Here is a 25,504-nt window from a genome sequence, read left to right as displayed (position 1 = left end):
ACAAGAAGCTCCCTAGCAATGATAGAAGTATCAAAGATAATTCGCTGGGCAGAGTCTCACTCTTGCCACCTGTCAGCAATCCACATCCCGGGAGTGGAGAACTGGGAGGCGGATTTCTTGAGTCGCCAGACTCTTCATCCGGGGGAGTGGGAACTTCATCCGGAGGTCTTTGCCCAAATACTTCGACGTTGGGGCAAACCAGAGATAGATCTCATGGCGTCTCGCCAGAACGCCAAACTTCCTCGCTACGGATCCAGATCCAGGGATCCGGGAGCGGTTCTGATAGATGCTTTGACAGCACCTTGGAACTTCAGGATGGCTTATGTGTTTCCACCCTTCCCGCTGCTTCCTCGATTGATTGCCAAAATCAAACAGGAGAGAGCATCAGTGATTCTAATAGCGCCTGCATGGCCGCGCAGGACTTGGTATGCAGATCTAGTGGACATGTCATCCTGTCCGCCGTGGTCTCTACCTCTAAGACAGGACCTTCTGATTCAGGGTCCATTCAAACATCAAAGTCTAACTTCTCTGAAGCTGACTGCTTGGAAATTGAACGCTTGATTTTATCAAAACGTGGGTTTTCTGAGTCGGTTATTGATACCCTGATACAGGCTAGGAAGCCTGTTACCAGAAAGATTTACCATAAAATATGGCGTAAATACCTATACTGGTGTGAATCCAAAGATTACTCCTGGAGTAAGGTTAGGATTCCTAGGATATTGTCTTTTCTACAAGAAGGTTTAGAAAAGGGTTTATCGGCTAGCTCATTAAAGGGACAGATCTCAGCTCTGTCCATCTTGTTACACAGGCGTCTGTCAGAAAATTCAGACATCCAGGCCTTTTGTCAGGCTTTAGCTAGGATCAAGCCTGTGTTTAAAACTGTTGCTCCGCCATGGAGTTTAAACTTAGTTCTTAACGTTTTACAGGGTGTTCCGTTTGAACCCCTTCATTCCATTGATATAAGATTGTTATCTTGGAAAGTTCTATTTTTAATGGCTATTTCCTCGGCTCGAAGAGTCTCTGAGTTATCAGCCCTACATTGTGATTCTCCTTATCTGATCTTTCACTCAGACAAGGTAGTTCTGCGTACTAAACCTGGGTTCTTACCTAAGGTTGTCTCTAACAGGAATATCAATCAAGAGATTGTTGTTCCCTCCTTGTGTCCAAATCCTTCTTCAAAGAAGGAACGTCTTCTACACAATCTGGATGTAGTTCGTGCCCTCAAGTTCTACTTGCAGGCAACTAAAGATTTTCGCCAAACTTCTTCCCTGTTTGTCGTTTATTCTGGACAGAGGAGAGGTCAAAAAGCTTCTGCTACCTCTCTCTCTTTTTGGCTTCGTAGCATAATACGTTTAGCCTATGAGACTGCTGGACAGCAGCCTCCTGAAAGAATTACAGCTCACTCCACTAGAGCTGTGGCTTCCACTTGGGCCTTTAAGAATGAGGCCTCTGTTGAACAGATTTGCAAGGCTGCAACTTGGTCTTCGCTTCATACTTTTTCCAAATTTTACAAATTTGACACTTTTGCTTCTTCGGAGGCTATTTTTGGGAGAAAGGTTCTTCAGGCAGTGGTTCCTTCTGTATAATGAGCCTGCCTATCCCTCCCGTCATCCGTGTACTTTTGCTTTGGTATTGGTATCCCAGAAGTAATGATGACCCGTGGACTGATCACACATAACAGAAGAAAACATAATTTATGCTTACCTGATAAATTCCTTTCTTCTGTTGTGTGATCAGTCCACGGCCCGCCCTGTTTTTTAAGGCAGGTACATATTTTTTTTAAATTATAATTCAGTCACCACTACACCCTTGGCTTCTCCTTTCTCGTTGGTCTTTGGTCGAATGACTGGAGGTGACGTAGAGGGGAGGAGCTATATAGCAACTCTGCTGGGTGAATCCTCTTGCACTTCCTGTAGGGGAGCAGATAATATCCCAGAAGTAATGATGACCCGTGGACTGATCACACAACAGAAGAAAGGAATTTATCAGGTAAGCATAAATTATGTTTTTTTATTTTCAAGGAGTGGTTACATTAGTGCATTACTGCTGACAATACCACAAATATTTTCAAATTGACCCTTAGTTTTTACAGTTTTGTAGGTGTCGCAGTGTGCGTAGCTGACTACCTTGTTAGTTTGGGAGTGTGATGAAAGGTGTTTTTTGACTAGCTCTGCTTACTCTACTAGAAATAAATATTTGTCATAATTTAAATATTTTTTCTTTATTTTAGGACATCTATTTTGTTCTTGTGCTACTTCTGATGTTGTTTCAAATGATTCAGGCTATACTTGCTATAACCACCATCATACAATGTGTGCATTACAAGTCACTTATGTTAATGCAAAATTCGTCTTTGAACATTTCAAATATGGATAAGCATGAATACAAAATCATTGATGTGAGTATCAAGCTAAATCTCTTTGTTAATATATGTCAACTTTCGAAGGGACATTAAACACCGAGATTTTGGCAAAAATAATAATAATGATGTGTTCTAAAAGAACTTAGTAATAACATAATTTATGTAAGAACTTACCTGATAAATTCATTTCTTTCATATTGGCAAGAGTCCATGAGCTAGTGATGTATGGGATACACAATTGTACCAAGAGGGGCAAAGTTTCCCAAACCTCAAAATGCCTATAAATACACCCCTCACCACACCCACAATTCAGTTTAATGAATAGCCAAATAGTGGGGTGATAAAGAAAGGAGTAAAAAGCATAAAAAAAAGGAATTTGGAAATAATTTATACAAAAAATCATAACCACCATAGAAAGGGTGGGTCTCATGGACTCTTGCCAATATGAAAGAAATTAATTTATCAGGTAAGTTCTTACATAAATTATGTTTTCTTTCATGTAATTGGCAAGAGTCCATGAGCTAGTGACATATGGGATAGTAATACCCAAGATGTGGAACTCCACGGAAGAGTCACTAGAGAGGGAGGGATAAAAATAATAAAAGCCATTTTTTCGCTGAAAAAATTAATCCACAACCCAAAATATAAGTTTACTCTCATAAATGAAAATAAAAAAACTTAAACATAAGCAGAGGAATCAAACTGAAACAGCTGCCTGAAGAACTTTTCTGCCAAAACTGCTTCCAAGGAAGCAAATACATAAAAACGGTAGAATTTAGTAAATGTATGCTGCTTTGCAAATCTGATCAACTGAAGCTTCATTCTTAAAAGCCCACGAAGTGGAGACTGATCTAGTAGAATGAGTTGTAATTCTCTGAGGCGGGGCCTAACCCGACTCCAAATAAAGCCTGAAGAATCAAAAGCTTTAACCATGATGCCAAGGAAATGGCAGAAGCTTTCTGACCTTTCCTAGGACCAGAAAAGACAACACATAGACTAGAAGTCTTCCTGAAATCTTTAGTAGCTTCAACATAATATTTCAAAGTTCTCACAACATCCAAAGAATGTAAGGATCTCTCCAAAGAATTCTTAGGATTAGGACACAAAGAAGGAACAACAAATTTCTCTATTAATGTTGTTAGAATTCACAACCTTAGGTAGAAATTTAAATGAAGTCCGCAAAACTGCCTTATCTGATGGAAAATCAAAAAAGGAGATTCACAAGAAAGAGCAGATAATTTGGAAACTCTTCTAGCAGAAGAGATGGCCAAAATGAACAACATTTTCCAAGAAAGTAGTTTAATGTCCAAAGAATGCATAGGCTCAACCGGAGGAGCCTGTAAAGCCTTCAAAACAAAATTAAGACTCCAAGGAGGAGAGATTGATTTAATGACAGGCTTGATACGGACCAAAGCCTGCACAAAACAGTGAATATCAGGAAGCTTAGCAATCTTTCTGTGAAATAAAACAGAAAGAGCAAAAATTTGTCCTTTCAAGGAACTTGCAGACAAACCTTTATTCAAACCATCCTGAAGAAACTGTAAAATTCTAGGAATTCTAAAGGAATGCCAGGAAGGAAAAATTATGAGAAGAACACCATGAAATATAAGTCTTCCAAACTCGATAATAAATCTTCCTAGAAACAGATTTACCAGCCTGTGACATAGTATTAATCACTGAGTCAGAGAAACCTCTAAGACTAAGCACTAGGCGTTCAATTTCCATAACTTAAAATTTAGTGATTTGAGATCCTGATGGAAAAACGAACCTTGAGACAGAAGGTCTGGTCTTAGAGGGAGTGGCGAAGGCTGGCAACTGGACATCCAGACAAGATCTGCATACCAAAACCTATGAGACCATGCTGGAGCTACCAGCAACACAAACGATTGTTCCATGATGATCTTGGAGATCACTCTTGGAAGAAGAACTATAGGCGAGAAGCTATAAGCAGGTTGGTAACACCAAGGAACTGCTAACGCATCCACTGCCTCCGCCTGAGGATCCCTGAACCTGGACAGGTACCTGGGAAGTTTCTTGTTTATATGTGAAGCCATCAGATTTATTTCTGAAAGACCCCATATCTGGACAATTTGAGAAAACACATCTGGATGGAGCGACCACTCCCCCGGATGTAAAGTCTGACGCCTGAGATAATCCGCTTCCCAATTGTCTACAACTGGGATATGAACCGCAGAAATTAGACAGGAGCTGGATTCCGCCCAAGAAAGTATCCAAGATACTACTTTCATAGCTTGGGGACTGTGAGTCCCACCCTGATGATTGACATATGCCAAAGTTGTGATATTGTCTGTCTGAAAACAAATGAACGGTTCTCTCTTCAACAGAGGCCACACCTGAAGAGCCCTGAAAATAGCACAGAGTTCTAAAATATTGATTGATAACATCACCTCTTGGGATTTCCAAACCCCTTGTGCTGTCAGAGATCCCCAGACAGCTCCCCAACCTGAAAGACTTGCATCTTTTGTGATCACAGTCCAGGTTGGACGAACAAAATAGGCTCCTTGAACTATACAATGGTGATCTAACCACCAAGTCAGAGAGAGTCGAACATTGGGATTTATGGATATTAATTGTGATATCTTTGTATAATCCCTGCACCATTGATTCAGCATACAAAACTGGAGAGGTCTCATATGAAAACGAGGAAAAGGGATCGTGTCCGATGCTGCAGTCATGAGACCTATAACTTCCATGCACATAGCTACTGAAGGGAATGATTGAGCCTGAAGGTTCCGACAAGCTGAACCCAATTTTAGTCGTCTCTTGTCTGTTAGAGGCAGAATCATGGACACTGAATCTATCTGGAAACCTAAAAAGGTGACTCTTGTCTGAGGAATCAAGGAACTTTTTGGTAAATTGGTCCTCCAACCATGTCTTTGAAGAAACAACACTAGTTGATTCGTGTGAGATTCTGCAGAAAGTGAAGACTGAGCTAGTACCAAGATATTGTCCAAATAAGCAAACACCGCAATACCATGTTCTCTGATTACAGAGAATAGGGCACGAGAACCTTTGAAAAAATTCTTGGAGCTGTTGCTAGGCTAAATGGAAGAGCGACAAATTGGTAATGCTTGTCTAGAAAAGAGAATCTCAGAAACTGATAGTGGTCTGGATGAATCGGAATATGAAGATATGCATCCTGTAAGTCTACCATGGACATATAATGACCTTGCTGAACAAAAGGCAGAATAGTGCTTATAGTCACCATTTTGAAAGTTGGCACTCTTACAAAACGATTCAAAATTTTCAGATCCAGAACTGGCCTGAATTAATTTTCTTTCTATGGTACAATGAATAGATTTGAATAAAACCCCAGACCCTGTTACCCCTGAAAGCTCCAGGTCTGAAACACACTTCAGAAAAGCCTTAGCCTTTACTGGATTTGCTGGGATGCATGAGAGAAAAAATCTTCTCACAGGAGGTCTTACTCTGAATCCTATTCGGTACCCTTGAGAGACAATACTCTGAATCCATTGATTTTGTACAGAATCTGCCCAAATGCTTTGGAAGAATCTTAATCTGCCCCCTACCAGCTGAGCTTTGGTTTCTTAAATGGCTTGGATTTATTCCAACTTGAAGAAGGTTTCCAATTGGGACCAGATTCTTTGGGGGAAGGATTGGGTTTCTGTTCCTTATTTTGTTGAAAGGAACGAAAACGGTTAGAAGCTTTAGATTTACCCTTAGTTCTTTTATCCTGAGGCAAAAAAACTTCCTTCCCCCCCAGTGACAGTTGAAATAATTGAATCCAACTGAGAACCAAATAAATTATTACCTTGGAAAGAAAGAAATAGTAATCTAGATTTAGATACCATATAAGCATTCCAATATTTAAGCCACAAAGCTCTTCTAGCTAAAATACCTAAAGACAAAGATTTAACATCAATTTTGATTATATCAAAAATGGCATCACAGATAAAATGGTTAGCATGTTGAAGCAAGCGAACAATGCTAGACAAATCAGGATCTGTTTCCTGTTGCGCTAAACTTTCCAACCAAAAAGTTGATGCAGCTGCAACATCAGCCATATAAATGGCAGGCCTGAGAAGATAGCCAGAATATAAATAAGCTTTCCTTAGATAAGATTCAAGTTTCCTATCTATGGGGTCCTTAAAGGAAGTACTATCTTCCATAGGAATAGTAGTACGTTTGGCAAGAGTAGAAATAGCCCTATCAACTCTGGGGATCTTTTCCCAAAACTCCAAACTAACTGCTGGCAAAGGATACGATTTTTTAAACCTTCAAGAAGGGATAAAAGAAGTACCAGGCCTATTCCATTCCTTAGAAATCATATCAGAAATAGCATCAGGTACTGGAAAAACCTCTGGAGTAACCACAGGAGGTTTATAAACAGAGTTTAAACGTTTACTAGTTTTAACATCGAGGACTAGTTTCTTCAATATCCAATGTAATCAACACCTCTTTTAACAAGGAACCAATATACTCCATTTTAAATAAATAAGTAGATTTGTCAGTGTCAATATCTGAGGTAGGATCTTCTGAATCAGATAGATCCTCATCAGAGGAGGATAATTCAGTATGTTGTCTGTCATTTGAAAATTCATCAACTTTATGAGAAGTTTTAAAAGATCTTTTACGTTTATTAGAAGGCGGGATAGCAGACAAAGCCTTCTGAATCGCATCAGCAATAAAATCTTTTATATTCACAGGGATATCATGTACATTAGTTGTTGAAGGAACAACAGGCATTGTACTATTACTGATGGATACATTCTCTGCATGTAAAAGCTTATCATGACAACAGATACATTTAGCTTTGGTAGAACTATTATCAGGCAGCAAGGTTTCAACAGTGGTTTCTGAGACAGGATCAGATTGAGACATCTTGCAAATGTAAGAGAAAAAAAACAACATATAAAGCAAAACAGCATAGCCCTCTGATATAGAAAAAGGCAAGAGGCATATAGGAATGGGGATTAAATTAATGACATTATTTGGCGCCAAGTATGACGCACAACGCAAACTGAAATTTTTTTGGTGCTAACAATACCTGGAGATGACACACTTGCGTCATTGCAGACGCACCTTGTACAAGGAACTTGGCGTCAACTAAGACGCCGGAAATGACGAACTTGCGTCACCGGATGTACCTTTGCGCCAAAAAATTTCTCGCACCAAGAATGACACAATAAACATCAGCATTTTGCACCTTGCAAGCCTAATTTTGACCACGAAAATTTAGTGAAAAAAGCAGTCAATTTGAAAAAAAGACTAAACCCCAGGTAAGAAAAAATATTTTCCTAAATATGTTTTTTCCAAAATATGAAACTGAATAGTCTGCAAAAGGAAATATACATAAACCTGACTCATGGCAAATATAAGTACATATATTTAGAACTTTATATTAATACATAAAGTGCCAAGGTAATGGAATATGAGAGTATATCGTCGAAATAAGGGAGGTAGGAGATGAATCTCTAGGACCGATAACAGAGTACCTATGAAATAGATCTCCCGTGAGGAAAACCATTGCATTCAATAGGTGATACTCCCTTCACAACCCTCTGACATTCACTGTACTCTGAGAGGAATCGGGCTTCAAAATGCTGAGAAGCGCATATCAACGTAGAAATCTAGCACAAACTTACTTCACCACCTCCATAGGAGGCAAAGTTTGTAAAACTGAATTGTGGGTGTGGTGAGGGGTGTATTTATAGGCATTTTGAGGTTTGGGAAACTTTGCCCCTCCTGGTAGTATTGTATATCCCATACGTCACTAGCTCATGGACTCTTGCCAATTACATGAAATAAATATGCTAGCACCTGAGTGGGAAACTCGGCGACGGCTCAGAGCCATCGTTAGCCAGGGCCGCCACTAGAAATTTTGGGGCCCCTGACTTAACCATTGATCAGGCCCCCCCTTGACATGTGCAATTTTTGACCAAGTGACTAAAACATATATGCACTTTATTCTTAAGTGTAGTCAAACTTGGAAATGTTGTAAAGTAGGTAGTAACACACAAACACAGAAACACAAAGACACACTCATACACTGAAACACTCACACTCACATATAAGGATTCACATATATAGACACTCTAGCAGACATGCAAAGAAACACACAAGCACACTCAGACACAGACACCCAAACAGACACTCAGTACTTGTTTACATTGACCTGACAAGTAATGAGGTAGGCTTTCTACAGCATTGTCAAATAATCATAAATACAATGCTGCTAAAAAAATGTGTTTTTATGGAACCCTGACCCCACCATACTACCACACTGAAGTTACAATCCGAAATTGCATAAAGAAATAAAAAACATTTACTAAGTAAGTCCTACCTCCTCTGCAATGCTGTCTGACTCAGTCACACACTGTACAAACAAACGCCTAGATTTGGAGTTTGGCGTTAGCCGTCAAAACCAGCGTTAGAGGCTCCTAACGCTGGTTTTGGCCGCCCGCTGGTATTTGGAGTCAGTCAGGAAAGGGTCTAACGCTCACTTTCCAGCCGCGACTTTTCCATACCGCAGATCCCCCTACGCCATTTGCGTATCCTATCTTTTCAATGGGATCTTTCTAACGCCGGTATTTAGAGTCTTGGCTGAAGTGAGCGTTAGAAATCTAACGACAAGACTCCAGCCGCAGAAAAAAAAACAGGAGTTAAGAGATTTTTGGGCTAACGCCGGTTCATAAACCTCTTAACTACTGTGCTCTACAGTACACTAACACCCATAAACTACCTATGTACCCCTAAACCGAGGTCCCCCCACATCGCCGCCACTATAATAATTTTTTTTAACCCCTAATCTGCCGACCGCATACCGCTGACCCCTATATTATATTTATTAACCCCTAATCTGCCGCCCCCAACGTCGCCACCACCTACCTACAATTATTAACCCCTAATCTGCCGACCGCACAGCGCCGCCACCTACGTTATCCTTATGTACCCCTAATCTGCTGCCCCTAACACCGCCGACCCCTATATTATATTTATTAACCCCTAATCTGCCCCCCACAACGTCGCCGCCAGCTACCTACAATAATTAACCCCTAATCTGCTGACCGCACCTCACCGCTACTATATTAAATGTATTAACCCCTAATCCGCCTCACTCCCGCCTCAATAACCCTATAATAAATATTATTAACCCCTAATCTGCCCTCCCTAACATCGCCGACACCTAACTTCAATTATTAACCCCTAATCTGCCGACCGGACCTCACCGCTACTATAATAAATGTATTAACCCCTAAAGCTAAGTCTAACACTAACACCCCCCTAAGTTAAATATAATTTAAATCTAACGAAATAAATTAACTATTATTAAATAAATTATTCCTATTTAAAACTAAATACTTACCTGTAAAATAAACCCTAATATAGCTACAATATAATGAATAATTATATTGTAGCTATTTTAGGATTTATATTTATTTTACAGGCAACTTTGTATTTATTTTAACCAGGTACAATAGCTATTAAATAGTTATTTACTATTTAATAGCTACCTAGTTAAAATAATTACAAAATTACCTGTAAAATAAATCCTAACCTAAGTTACAATTAAACCTAACACTACACTATCAATAAATTACTTAAATAATATACCTACAATTATCTACAATTAAACCTAACACTACACTATCAATAAATTAATTAAATACAATACCTACAAATAAATACAATTAAATAAACTAACTAAAGTACAAAAAATAAAAAAGAACTAAGTTACAAAAAATAAAAAAATATTTACAAACATTAGAAAAATATTACAACAATTTTAAACTAATTACACCTACTCTAAATAGCAAAGCCCCCCAAAATAAAAAAATGCCCTACCCTATTCTAAATTTAAAAAGTTCAAAGCTCTTTTACCTTTCCAGCCCTTAAAAGGGCCATTTGCGGGGCATGCCCCAAAGAATTCAGCTCTTTTGCCTGTAAAAAAAACACATACAATACCCCCCCCAACATTAAAACCCACCACCCACATACCCCTAATCTAACCCAAACCCCCCTTAAATAAACCTAACACTAAGCCCCTGAAGATCTTCCTACCTTATCTTCACCACGCCGGGTTCACCGATCCGTCCACCGAAGTCTTGATCCAAGCCTCCGAAGTCTTGATCCAAGCCCAAGCGGGGGCTGAAGAGTGACGTCCATCCTCTGGCTGAAGTCTTGATCCAAGCGGCAAATGAAGAAGTCCATCTTCGGGCAGAAGTCTTCATGCTATCCGGGCAGAAGAGTAGATCCGGACCGGCAAACATCTTCATCCAAGCCGCATCTTCTATGTTGTTCCATCCGATGACGAGCGGCTGATCTTGAAGACCTCCGGCGCGGATCCATCCTCTTCGTTCAACGTCCAACTGGAGAATGAAGGTTCCTTTAAGGGACGTCATCCAAGATGGCGTCCCTCGAATTCCGATTGGCTGATAGGATTCTATCAGCCAATCGGAATTAAGGTAGGAAAATTCTGATTGGCTGATGGAATCAGCCAATCAGATTCAAGTTCAATCCGATTGGCTGATTGGATCAGCCAATCAGATTGAGCTCGCATTCTATTGGCTGTTCCGATCAGCCAATAGAATGCGAGCTCAATCTGATTGGCTGATCCAATCAGCCAATCGGATTGAACTTGAATCTGATTGGCTGATTCCATCAGCCAATAAGAATTTTCCTACCTTAATTCCGATTGGCTGATAGAATCCTATCAGCCAATCGGAATTCGAGGGACGCCATCTTGGATGACGTCCCTTAAAGGAACCTTCATTCTTCAGTTGGACGTCGAAACGAAGAGGATGGATCCACGCCGGAGGTCTTCAAGATCAGTCGCTCGTCATCGGATGGAACAACATAGAAGATGCGGCTTGGATGAAGATGTTTGCCGGTCCGGATCTACTCTTCTGCCCGGATAGCATGAAGACTTCTGCCCGAAGATGGACTTCTTCATTTTCCGCTTGGATCAAGACTTCAGCCGGAGGATGGACATCACTCTTCAGCCCCCGCTTGGGCTTGGATCAAGACTTCGGAGGCTTGGATCAAGACTTGGGTGGACGGATCGGTGAACCCGGCGTGGTGAAGATAAGGTAGGAAGATCTTCAGGGGCTTAGTGTTAGGTTTATTTAAGGGGGGTTTGGGTTAGATTAGGGGTATGTGGGTGGTGGGTTGTAATGTTGGGGGGGGTATTGTATGTGTTTTTTTACAGGCAAAAGAGCTGAATTCTTTGGGGCATGCCCCGCAAATGGCCCTTTTCAGGGCTGGTAAGGTAAAAGAGCTTTGAACTTTTTTAATTTAGAATAGGGTAGGGCATTTTTTTTATTTTGGGGGGCTTTGTTATTTTATTAGGGGGCTTAGAGTAGGTGTAATTAGTTTAAAATTGTTGTAATATTTTTCTAATGTTTGTAAATATTTTTTTATTTTTTGTACTTTAGTTAGTTTATTTAATTTTATTTATTTGTAGGTATTGTATTTAATTAATTTATTGATAGTGTAGTGTTAGGTTTAATTGTAGATAATTGTAGGTATTTTATTTAAGTAATTTATTGATAGTGTAGTGTTAGGTTTAATTGTAACTTAGGTTAGGATTTATTTTACAGGTAATTTTGTAATTATTTTAACTAGGTAGCTATTAAATAGTAAATAACTATTTAATGGCTATTGTACCTAGTTAAAATAAATACAAAGTTGCCTGTAAAATAAATATAAATCCTAAAATAGCTACAATATAATTATTCGTTATATTGTAGCTATATTAGGGTTTATTTTACAGGTAAGTATTTAGTTTTAAATAGGAATAATTTATTTAATAATAGTTAATTTATTTAGTTAGATTTAAATTATATTTAACTTAGGGGGGTGTTAGTGTTAGGATTAGACTTAGCTTTAGGGGTTAATACATTTATTATAGTAGCGGTGAGGTCCGGTCGCCAGATTAGGGGTTAATAATTGAAGTTAGGTGTCGGCGATGTTAGGGAGGACAGATTAGGGGTTAATAATATTTCTTATAGGGTTATTGAGGCGGGAGTGAGGCGGATTAGGGGTTAATACATTTATTATAGTAGCGGTGAGGTCCGGTCGGCAGATTAGTTGTTAATAAGTGTAGGTAGTTGGAGGCGACATTCGGGGGGCAGATTAGGGGTTAATAAATATAATATAGGGGTCGGCGGTGTTAGGGGCAGCAGATTAGGGGTTCATAGGGATAACGTAGGTTGCGGCGGTGTACGGAGCGGCAGATTAGGGGTTAAAAAAAATATGCAGGGGTCAGCAGATTAGGGGTTAATAAGTGTAAGGTTAGGGGTGTTTAGACTCGGGGTACATGTTAGGGTGTTAGGTGCAGACGTAGGAAGTGTTTCCCCATAGGAAACAATGGGGCCGCGTTAGGAGCTGAACGCTGCTTTTTTGCAGGTGTTAGGTTTTTTTTTCAGCTCTATGGGGGAATCGTGCACGAGCACGTTTTTGAAGCTGGCCGCGTCCGTAAGCACCGCTGGTATTGAGTTGCAGTGGCGGTAAATATGCTATACGCTCCCTTTTTGGAGCCTAACGCAACCCTTCTGTGAACTCTAAATACCAGCGGTATTTAAAAGGTGCGGGAGAAAAAAAGCACGCTTAGCTAACGCACCCCTTTGGCCGCAAAACTCCAAATCTAGGCCAAAGTGTCAAGTCTGTCTCACACTGTGCATAGTGGTTTAGTGCACACTCAGAAATCCTCTAATCCTGCTAATACTTTACTCCTTGTAAAGTATTAGCACTCTGCTGTAGTTCCCACTGGTGGCTGTCAAAATTAAAAAAATATTTTTTTTTAGTTGTTCTTGCCTCATGGGGCCCCCCTGGCCCATTGGACCCCTGACAGGAGTCACCCCTGTCACCCCCTGATGGCGGCCCTGTCGTTAGCACTCAAGGGGTTAACGATCCCATGGAAAAAATCTGGAGGCTTATTTGAAGAAGATGTATGTTCGTCAAGGTCTTCAATGACAACCTGCAGTTTGTATTGCCACAGTAGCATGTGCAGCATCTTATTGGTGCAATCCTTTGTCTGAATTGATTTTAGAAGAGACTCTGTTGGAGGAGATAAAAGATAGGATTAAGGCTCTCAAACTAGCCAACTCCTTTATCTCTGATGCTACCATGCAAGTTATTAGACTCGGAGCCAAGATGTCTGGCTTCACTGTTCTATCCCATAAGGCTCTGTAGCTAAAATCTTGGTTAGCTGATGTTACCTCCAAGTCCAAGCTTCTGTTGCTACCTTATAAAGGTAAGACCTTGTTTGGTCCTGGTCTGGCAGAAATAATTTCTGAAATTATGGGTGGAAAGGGGTCCTTTCTGCCACAAGACAAGAAGAATAGACCTTCAAAGTCATTTCCGTTCCTTTCGTAACTTCAAAGGTCCAAAGCCTTCCTCTCCCTCCTCTAAGCAGGAGCAGTCCAAGTCTTCTTGGAGACCCAATCCATCTTAGAACAAGGGGAAGCAATCAAAGAAATCCTCAGCTGAGACTAAGTCAGCATAAAGGATCTTCCCCGGGTCCGGGATTGGATCTGGTGGGGGCAGACTTTCTCTTTTTTGTCAAGCGTGGATATGAGATGTCCCAGATCCTTGGGCTGTGGACATAGTATCTCATGGTTACAAAATAGAATTCAAATCTCGTCCTCCCAAGGGCAGATTTCTCCTCTCAAGGTTATCTGCAGATCAGGTAAAAAGAGAGGCATTCTTACAGTGTGTTTAGGACATTTCCTCCCTAGGAGTGATTGTTCCAGTTCCAGTAAGAGAATAAGGTTTGAGATTTTATTCAAACCTATTTGTGGTTCCCAAAAGAGAGGGAGCTTCCTGACCCATTTTAGACCTAAAGTGTCTCAACAAGTTTCTCAGGGTTCCGTCCTTTAAAATGGAAACCATTCGTTCCATTCTTCCCTTGGTCCAAGAAGGTCAGTTCATGATGACCATAGACCTGAAGGACGCATATCTTTATGTTCCTATCCACAGGGATCATTACCATTTCCTGAGATTTGCTTTTCTAGACATGCACCTTAAGTTTATTGCTCTTCTGTTTGGCCTTGCCACAGTTCCCAGAATTTTCTCAAACATTCTGGGGGCTCTCTTGGCAGTTGTCAGGTCTCAGGGAATTGCAGTGGCGCCTTATCTGTACGACATATTGGTTCAGGTGCGATCTTTTCAACAAGCAAACTCTCATACAGAGATCTTGTTGTATTTTCTACGTTCCCACAGATGGAAACTGAATCTGGAGAAGAGTTACAGCTACAATGGTCTGTTTCTTAGGGACCATCATAGATTCCCTATATATGACGATTTTTCTGATGGAGGTCAGAAAATCCAAGCTTCTTTCCTCTTGCCTCTCTCTACAGTCTATTGTTGGGCCATCGGTGGCTCAGTGTATGGAGGTAATTGGTCTGATGGTCGCTTCCATGGACATCCTTCCCTTTGCTTGATTTCATTTGAGAGCTCTCTAATTATGCATGCTCAGACAATGGAACAGAGATCATTCAGATCTGTCTCAGATAATAGATCTGGACCAGTTGACAAGAGTTTCTCTCTCATAGTGGAATTCTCAGGACCATCTGTCTCAGGGCACATGCTTCCAAAGACCTTCCTGGGTGATTGTGACCACGGATGCCAGCCTTCTAGGCTGGAGAGCAGTATGGTACTCGTTAAAGGCTCAGGACTTATGGACTCGGGAGGATTCTGTTCTCCCCATAAACATCTTGGAGTTAAGTGCGATCTACAATGCTCTGATGGCTTTGCCTTAATTGTCCTTAGCCCAGTTTATCAGGTTCCAATTGGACAACATCACCTCAGTGGCTTACATCAACCACCAGGGGGGAACTCAGAGTTCCTTAGCCATGAAGGAGGTGGCGCGGATTATTCAGTGGGTGGAAGCTCACAATTACTTTCTATCTGTTATCCACATTCCAGGAGTGGTCAACTGGGAGGCGGATTTTCTGAGCAGACAGACATTTCATCCCAGGGATTGGGCTCTCCATCCGGAGGTGTTCTCCAGGCTAATCCTCAAGTGGGGAGTGCCAGAGTTAGATCTGATGGCGTCTCGTCAGAACACCAAGCTTCCAAGGTACAGTTCAAGGTCAAGAGATCCGCAGGCCACTCTGATAGATGCTCTGGCGGTCCCTTGGGAATTCGGTCTAGCATACCTGTTTCCTCCGTTTGCGCTCCTTCCACAAGTCATTGCTCGTATCAAACAGGAGAGAGCGTCTATAATTCTAATAGCTCCTGCTTGGCCTCACAGGAGCTGGTATGCAGACCTTGTGAAGATGTCATCTCTTCCTCCTTGGAGGTTACCTCTGAGGAAGGACCTTCTAACTCAGGGTCCTTTCCTCCATCCAAATCTCGTTTCTTTGAAGCTGACTGCTTGGAAATTGAACGCTTAATTCTGGCTAAGCGTGGGTTTTCAAAATCGGTTATTGATACCATGCTCCAGGCTTGCAAGCCTGTTACTCGTAAAATTTACCATAAGGCATGGCGTAAATACCTTTTATTGGTGGTAATCGAAGGGCTACTCTTGGAGTAGGGTCAGGATTCCTAGAATTTTGTCTTTTCTCCAGGAAGGCCTGGAGAAAGGGTTGTCAATCAGTTCTCTGAAGGGTCAGATTTCTGCCTTATCTATTATTTTGCATAAACGCTGCAGACAGCAGCCTCCTGAGATAATTACTGCTCATTCCATTAGGGTTGTCTCCTCTTCTTGGGTTTTAAAAAATGAAGCTTCTGTGGAACAGATTTGCAAGGCGGCAACATGGTCCTCTCTGCATACTTTTTACAAATTTTCCAAATATGATTTTTGCCTCGGTGAAAGGTTTTTCAAGCGGTAGTCTTGACAGGTCTGCCTGTCTTGTTCTCCCTCCTTGTTCATTCTGTGTCTTCTAGCTTGGTTATTGCTTCCCACTAGTAATTTAAATGACGTTGTGGACTCTTCATGTCTTAGGAAAGAAAATAAAATGTATGCTTACCTGATAAATGTCTTTCCGGACATGGAGAGTCCGCGACCCCACCCTTAAGATTAGACAGTAATTTGTTTTCTAAACCTCAGGCACCTCTACACCTGTGTGCTATCTTCTTTTTCCATTTCCCTTCAGGCTCAATGACTGGGGGTTATGGGTAAGGGAAGTGACACTCAACAGTTTTGCTGTGGTGCTCTTTGCCTCCTCCTGCTGGCCAGGAGTGAATATCCCACTAGTAATTGGAATGACGTTGTGAACTCTCCATGTCCGGAAAGAAAGAAATTTATCAGGTAAGTATAAATTTAATTTTTTGCTTACCTGATAAAAATAATCACAGCTGAAGCTATTCAGAGACATATACAGTATTTGACAGGGATAAGGGTGTAAGGCCTGCCATGTGCTCTTCCAGCTTTTAGAATTGGAAAACTTTTGTTTTCTTTCATCTGATGGTGAGAGTCCATGAGCCATCATGTTTGTCAATATTCCCCTCCTGACCACAAAGAGAAGGCAAAAGACACCTCAACATACCATGGCTTTAAATCCCTCCCACTTCCCATGATCCTCAGTCATACATATAGTCAAGTTTATGGGGAAAAAAGAAAAGCAGGAAAGATAAAGTGGGGCAAAGAAGTGCAAAACAAATACTGCCGCCACTTGAACAAAAAGAAAGGGCGGATTAACGGACTCTAACCATCATGAAAGAAATTAATTTATCAGGTAACCGTAAATTTAGTTTTCTTTCATCAGATGGTGAGAGTCTATAAGCCATCACGTGTGGGAATCAATAACATAGAGTTCACAAGGAGGCACTACAGCCCGCAAAACTTTCCTGCCTAAGGAAGACTCAGAAGAAGCATTCAAAATGATAAAATTTAGAAAAAGTATGCAAGTGATTGATAGTATCTGTGGATACCACATTAGGAAGAAAATAATAGCTAGTGTGAAGAACAGCCTTATCTTGATGAAAAATCAGAAAAGGGGGTTTGCAAGAGAAAGCTGAAAGTTCAGAGACTCTTTTAGCCGAAGAATAGCTTGAAATACCTTCCATGATAAAAGCTGAAGGTCCAAACCATGCATTGGTTCAAAATCAGGGTTTTAAGAACCCTCAAAACCAGATTCAGATTCCAAGGAACTGTACAAACAACTATTTTTATTTTAATCAGAGCAATCCTCTAATGAAACAAAACAGAGTAGAAATCTGACCCTTCAAAGAATAATAATAAACCTTTATCTAAGCCTTCCTGCAGGAACTCAAGAAATTAGGAATTCTAAAAGCATTCCAACTGTAACTTTTGCAAGAACTCCACGCAAAAAAGGTTTTCAGAAAAACCTTTATGAAACAGAATTCAGCATTCAATTGTCATGCTGTCAAATTCAAAGATATGAGATTTTGAAAAAAGAAAGGGCCCTGAGAGAGAAGATCCTGTAGCCTCCATGGCGGGCACGAGGACATCTGCGCCAGATCTGCTAAATAAATCCTCCAAGACTACGTCAGAGCAATTAGAGTTTCTGAGGCTTGTTCCTGCTTGATTATGGCTATCACCCTGGATAACGAAACAAACAGGTAGATCAAGTTGAAAAACCAAGGGACCATTAGGGCGTCTATCAGACTTGTCCGAGGATCCAGAGACCTGGCAAAATACTGAGGCAGTTTGTGATTCAAATGGTAGGCCATGAGATCTATCTCCAGCAGACTCCAATGCTTCACAATGTAGTTGAACACTTCCTGAATCAGAGACCATTCCTATGGGTGAAGAGACTGGCAACTTATTAAGTCTGCCTGCCGATTATCCACACCTGGAATATGGATTGCAGAAATTCAGCAATGATATTGTTCTGCCCAACTGATTATGCAGGAAACTTCACTCATCACTAAGAAACTGCGTGCTCCTTCATGAAGACTGACGAAAGGTGCAAAAACACAGTGCAGATATAGGCTAACCCTTACGCCTAGATTTAGAGTTCTGCGTTAGCCGTCAAAACCAGCGTTAAGGGGTCCGAACGCTGCTTTTTACCACCCGCTGGTATTTAGAGTCAGTCAGGAAAGGGTCTAACACTCACTTTCCAGCCGCGACTTTTCCATACCACAGATCCCCTTACGCCAATTGCGTATCCTATCTTTTCAATGGGATCTTCCTAACGCCGGTATTTAGAGTCTTGACTGAAGTGAACCGTAGACCCTCTACCGACAAGACTCCAGCCGCAGAAAAAAGTCAGGAGTTAAGAGCTTTATGGGCTACGCCGGTTTATAAAGCTCTTAACTACTGTGCTCTAAAGTACACTAACACCCATAAACTACCTATGTACCCCTAAACCGAGGTCCCCCCACATCGCCGCCACTATAATAAAAAATTTTAACCCCTAATCTGCCGACCGCACACCGCCGCCACCTACATTATCCCTATGTACCCCTAATCTGCTGCCTCTAACATCACAGACACCTACATAATATTTATTAACCCCTAATCTGCCCCCCCCAACGTCGCCGCTACCTTACCTACACTTATTAACCCTTAATCTCGCCGCCACTATAATAAATGTATTAACCCCTAAACCGCCTCACTCCCGCCTCAAAAACCCTATAATAAATAGTATTAACTTCTAATCTGCCCTCCCTAACATCTGCGACACCTAACTTCAAGTATTAACCCCTAATCTGCCGACCGGACCTCGCCGCTACTCTAATAAATGTATTAACCCCTAAAGCTAAGTCTAACCCTAACACCCCCCTAAGTTAAATATAATTTTATTCTAACTAAATAAATTATTTCTTATTAAAAAAAATAATCCTATTTAAAGCTAAATACTTACCTGTAAAATAAACCCTAATATAGCTACAATATAAATAATAATTACATTGTAGCTATATTAGGATTTATATTTATTTTACAGGTAACTTTGTATTTATTTTAACGAGGTACAATAGCTATTAAATAGTTATTTACTATTTAATAGCTACCTAGTTAAAATAATTACAAAATTACCTGTCAAATAAATCCTAACCTAAGTTACAATTAAACCTAACACTGCACTATCAATAAATTAATTAACTAAACTACCTACAATTACCTACAATTAAATCAACTAAACTAAATTTCAAAAACAAACAAACACTAAATTACAAAAAATAAAAAAAGATTACAAGAATTTTAAACTAATTACACCTACTCTAAGCCCCCTAAAAAAAATAACAAAGCCCCCCAAAATAAAAAAAATGCCCTACCCTATTCTAAAATAAAAAGTTAACAGCTCTATTTCCTTACCAGCCCTTAAAAGGGCTTTTTGCGGGGCATTCCCCAAAGAAATCAGCTCTTTTGCCTGTAACAAAAACCATACAATACCCCCCCAACATTACAACCCACCACCCACATACCCCTAATCTAACCCACCCAAACCCCCCTTAAAAAACCTAACACTAAGCCCCTGAAGATCTTCCTACCTTGTCTTCACCCAGCCGGGTACCATCCGATCCGTCCAGAAGAGGGTCCGAAGTCTTCATCATATCCGGCCAGAAGAGGTCCTCCAGAGGGTCGGAAGTCTTCATCCAGGCGGCATCTTCTATCTTCTTCCATCTGGAGCGGGTCCACCTTGAAGCAGCCGGCGCTGATCCATCCTCTTCTAACGACGTCCTAACAGCGAATGAAGGTTCCTTTAAATGACGTCATCCAAGATGGCATCCCTCGAATTCCGATTGGCTGATAGGATTCTATCAGCCAATCGGAATTAAGGTAGGAAAAATCTGATTGGCTGATTGAATCAGCCAATCAGATTCAAGTTCAATCCGATTGGCTGATCCAATCAGATTGAGCTTGCATTCTATTGGCTGTTCTGATCAGCCAATAGAATGCGAGCTCAATCTGATTGGCTGATTGGATCCGCGCCGGCTGCTTCAAGATGGACCCGCTCCACTCCCGATGGAAGAAGATAGAAGATGCCGCCTGGATGAAGACTTCCGACCCTCTGGAGGACCTCTTCTGGCCAGATAGGATGAAGACTTCGGACCCTCTGGAGGACATCTTCTGGCCGGATAGGATGAAGACTTCGGACCCTCTTCTGGACGGATCGGATGGTACCCGGCTGGGTGAAGACAAGGTAGGAAGATCTTCAGGGGCTTAGTGTTAGGTTTTTTAAGGGGGGTTTGGGTGGGTTAGATTAGGGGTATGTGGGTGGTGGGTTGTAATGTTGGGGGGGTATTGTATGTTTTTTTTTTTACAGGAAAAAGAGCTGATTTCTTTGGGGCATGCCCCGCAAAAAGCCCTTTTAAGGGCTGGTAAGGTAATAGAGCTGTTAACTTTTTATTTTAGACTAGGGTAGGGCATTTTTTTATTTTGGGGGGCTTTGTTATTTTTTTAGGGGGCTTAGAGTAGGTGTAATTAGTTTAAAATTCTTGTAATCTTTTTTTAGTTTTTGTAATTTAGTGTAGTTGATTTAATTGTAGGCAATTGTAGGTAGTTTAGTTAATTAATTTATTGATAGTGTAGTGTTAGGTTTAATTGTAACTTAGGTTAGGATTTATTTTACAGGTAATTTTGTAATTATTTTAACTAGGTAGCTATTAAATAGTAAATAACTATTTAATAGCTATTGTACCTAGTTAAAATAAATACAAAGTTGCCTGTAAAATAAATATAAATCCTAATATAGCTACAATGTAATTATTATTTATATTGTAGCTATATTAGGGTTTATTTTACAGGTAAGTATTTAGCTTTAAATAGGATAAATTTTTTAATAAGAAATAATTTATTTCGCTAGAATAAAATTATATTTAATTTAGGGGGTGTTAGGGTTAGGGTTAGACTTAGCTTTAGCGGCGAGGTCCAGTCGGCAGATTAGGGGTTAATACTTGAAGTTAGGTGTCGGCGATGTTAGGGAGGGCAGATTAGGGGTTAATACAATTTATTATAGGGTTTGCGAGGCGGGAGTGAGGCGGTTTAGGGGTTAATACATTTATTATAGTGGCGGCGAGGTCCGGTCGGCAGATTAGGGGTTAATAAGTGTAGGTAAGGTAGCGGTGACGTTGGGGCGGCATATTAGGGGTTAATAAATATAATATAGGGGTCGGCGATGTTGTGGGCAGCAGATTAGGGGTACATAGGTATAATGTAGGTTGCGGCGGTGTCCGGAGCGGCAGATTAGGGGTTAATAATAATATGCAGGGGTCAGCGATAGCGGGGGCGGCAGATTAGGGGTTAATAAGTGTAAGGTTAGGGGTGTTTAGACTCGGGGTACATGTTAGAATGTTAGGTGCAGACTTAGAAACTGTTTCCCCATAGGAAACAATGGGGCTGCGTTAGGAGCTGAACGCTGCTTTTTTGCAGGTGTTAGGTTTTTTTCAGCCCAAACTGCCCCATTGTTTCCTATGGGGGAATCGTGCATGAGCACATTTTTCCAGCTAGCCGCTACTGTAAGCAACGCTGGTATTGAGAGTTGAAGTGGCGGTAAATATGCCTCTACGCTCCCTTTTTGGAGCCTAACGCAGCCCTTCAGAGAACTCTCAATACCAGCATTATTTAAAAGGTGCGGGGGGGAAAAACACGCATAGCTAACGCACCCCTTTGGCTGCAAAACTCTAAATCTAGGCGTTAGATTTCTTATCTTGGGGCAGAAAAGCTCCCTAACCACCTGTGACTGTGGCAATAATAGCATCTAGTCCAGAACTAAACAGCGATTGAGCCTGGAAGGGGAGAGAAAGCACTCTGCATTTAGAAACCATATCAGCAGACCAAGACTTAAAGGTATATGAAACCCACAATTTTTTTTATTTTTTTATTATTAAGGTTCAAATCAAGGCTTACATGTATCGAATGTCAAAACACATTAGACAGAAAAAGAATAATGGATACATGGTTCACAACTAGTACAAGTTAGGAAAAATATACATAACATGTATATATGACATTTTACACTTGTAGTGAACATTATATGTGCCAAAAAAACTGCGTACCAACTAAATGTCTCATGAGGCCACTCTTGGACCTCACAACAATGTATAAAATGAATATTTATAGTCGGTAAACTAAAACACAAGGAGACCACTCTTGGGTCTCGAATAATGAACCTAGTTTTTCTTATTTTATTTTTTTGCTATGAAAATAAACTTAACCATAATTAGTTATATGATATAAACTATCTGAAGGGATTAGGAATATGATATATACCGATGTTTAAATTCTCGGGTTCAAATCACCTAATGAGTATGAGATCCTACTGGAGATAAATGTATATAGTAGTATTAGCATGCCCTATAATAAGCTTATCATTCTGCATGCATAGGCTCCCTACCCATGAGCATAGTAAGCATATATATGGGTATTGTTTCAGCACTGTTCATTCAATGCAACAACTCCCAATTTGGTGTTAGAGCAATTCTTTTCTAACATCCCATATAGGGGAGATTTAGCCCATGATAGTATAATCAGGACTGTGTTCGGATACAAGTTATGAGTGACTGACACTTTTTTTTTCTTTTTCCTTTCTTTCCCTTTTTTGTTGTTGTAAATGTACTATATCCTCTGTAAAGAAACTTTATTATAGCTGTAGCTGTAGTTTGACTCCCATCATAAATGTAGATATTAATAGATATTAATATAACGCCTGCTAGATCATTAACAGTAAGCTAAACTATTATGAGCATTACAGACATTGAGGCCTATCTATCAAGCCGTCAACTGTGCTGCATTTGATGGCACTAATACCCTCGCCTAACATCGCGGATGCGGACCTGAATATAATCCCCATATTTATAAAAAAAATCTGTCAAAAAGCTGCACACCAAGAACGGGGCGATGAGCAGCGGACTGTTGTTAACGAACAGTCATCGATCTCGCTGCTATTCGGCTTTTTTCAAACTTTTTTATACCCTGTCACTAAACACCGCCACTATACTAAAATGTTTAACCCCTATCCCACTGCTCCTGGACCCCGCTGCAACTAAATAAGGCCTAGATTTGGAGTTCGGCGGTAGCCGTCAAAACCAGCGTTAGAGGATCCTAACGCTGGTTTTGGCCGCCCGCTGGTATTTGGAGTCAGTGATTAAAGGGTCTAACGCTCACTTTTCAGCCGCGACTTTTCCATACCGCAGATCCCCCTACGCCATTTGCGTATCCTATCTTTTCAATGGGATCTTTCTAACGCCAGTATTTAGAATCGTTTCTGAAGTGAGCGTTAGAGCTCTAACGACAAAACTCCAGCCGCCTGAAAATAGCAGGAGTTAAGAGCTTTCTGGCTAACGCCGGTTCATAAAGCTCTTAACTACTGTACCCTAAAGTACACTAACACCCATAAACTACCTATGTACCCCTAAACCGAGCTCCCCCCACATCGCCGCCACTCGATTAAAATTTTTAACCCCTAATCTGCCGACCGCCACCTACGTTATACTTATGTACCCCTAATCTGCTGCCCCTAACCCCGCCGACCCCTGTATTACATTTATTAACCCCTAACCTGCCCCCCACAACGTCGCCGCCAGCTACTTACAATAATTAACCCCTAATCTTCCGACCGCAAAGCGCCGCCACCTACGTTATCCCTATGTACCCCTAATCTGCTACCCCTAACACCGCCGACCCCTATATTATATTTATTAACCCCTAATCTGCCCCCCTCAACGTCGCCGACACCTGCCTACACTTATTAACCCCTAATCTGCCGAGCGGACCTGAGCGCTACTATAATAAAGTTATTAACCCCTAATCCGCCTCACTAACCCTATCATAAATAGTATTAACCCCTAATCTGCCCTCCCTAACATCGCCGACACCTACCTTCAATTATTAACCCCTAATCTGCCGAGCGGAGCTCACCGCTATTCTAATAAATGTATTAACCCCTAAAGCTAAGTCTAACCCTAACACTAACACCCCCCTAACTTAAATATAATTTACATCTAACGAAATAAATTAACTCTTATTAAATAAATGATTCCTATTTAAAGCTAAATACTTACCTGTAAAATAAATCCTAATATAGCTACAATATAAATTATAATTATATTATAGCTATTTTAGGATTAATAACATAATTTATGTAAGAACTTACCTGATAAATTCATTTCTTTCATATTAGCAAGAGTCCATGAGCTAGTGACGTATGGGATATACATTCCTACCAGGAGGGGCAAAGTTTCCCAAACCTTAAAATGCCTATAAATACACCCCTCACCACACCCACAATTCAGTTTAACGAATAGCCAAGAAGTGGGGTGATAAGAAAAAAGTGCGAAAGCATATAAAATAAGGAATTGGAATAATTGTGCTTTATACAAAAAAATCATAACCACCACAAAAAAGGGCGGGCCTCATGGACTCTTGCTAATATGAAAGAAATGAATTTATCAGGTAAGTTCTTACATAAATTATGTTTTCTTTCATGTAATTAGCAAGAGTCCATGAGCTAGTGACGTATGGGATAATGACTACCCAAGATGTGGATCTTTCCACACAAGAGTCACTAGAGAGGGAGGGATAAAATAAAGACAGCCAATTCCTGCTGAAAATAATCCACACCCAAAATAAAGTTTAATGAAAAACATAAGCAGAAGATTCAAACTGAAACCGCTGCCTGAAGTACTTTTCTACCAAAAACTGCTTCAGAAGAAGAAAATACAACAAAATGGTAGAATTTGGTAAAAGTATGCAAAGAGGACCAAGTTGCCGCTTTGCAAATCTGATCAACCGAAGCTTCATTCCTAAACGCCCAGAAAGTAGAAACTGAACTAGTAGAATGAGCTGTAATCCTATGAGGCAGAGTCTTACCCGACTCAACATAGGCAAGATGAATTAAAGATTTCAACCAAGATGCCAAAGAAATGGCAGAAGTTTTCTGGCCTTTCTAAAACCGGAAAAGATAACAAATAAACTAGAAGTCTTTCGGAAAGACTTAGTAGCTTCAACATAATATTTCAAAGCTCTAATAACATCCAAAAAATGCAACGATTTCTCCTTAGAATTCTTAGGATTAGGACATAATGAAGGAACCACAATGTCTCTACTAATGTTGTTGGAATTCACAACTTAGGTAAAAATTCAAAAGAAGTTCGCAACACAGCCTTATCCTGATGAAAAATCAGAAAAGGAGACTCACAAGAAAGAGCAGATAATTCAGAAACTCTTCTGGCAGAAGAGATGGCCAAAAGGAACAAAACTTTCCAAGAAAGTAATTTAATATCCAATGAATGCATAGGTTCAAATGG

At 40.5% G+C, this 25,504-nt stretch overlaps 1 protein-coding gene across 1 annotated transcript in view; it reads left to right on the top strand.

The window, feature by feature from the left end:
• MLC1 (modulator of VRAC current 1) overlaps positions 1–25,504 on the top strand; it is a 188,060-nt gene that overhangs the window by 115,085 nt on the left and 47,471 nt on the right. The window contains exon 10 of the mRNA XM_053716632.1: positions 2,231–2,398. Within this exon, the coding sequence (XP_053572607.1) occupies positions 2,231–2,398 (168 nt within the window). The remainder of the gene's footprint in view (positions 1–2,230; positions 2,399–25,504) is intronic.

The sequence above is a fragment of the Bombina bombina genome, chromosome 6, assembly GCF_027579735.1.
Source record: "Bombina bombina isolate aBomBom1 chromosome 6, aBomBom1.pri, whole genome shotgun sequence".
Taxonomy (NCBI): domain Eukaryota; kingdom Metazoa; phylum Chordata; class Amphibia; order Anura; family Bombinatoridae; genus Bombina; species Bombina bombina.
Note: the sequence above shows the minus strand (reverse complement) of the source record. Positions and strands in the feature narration are given on the sequence as shown.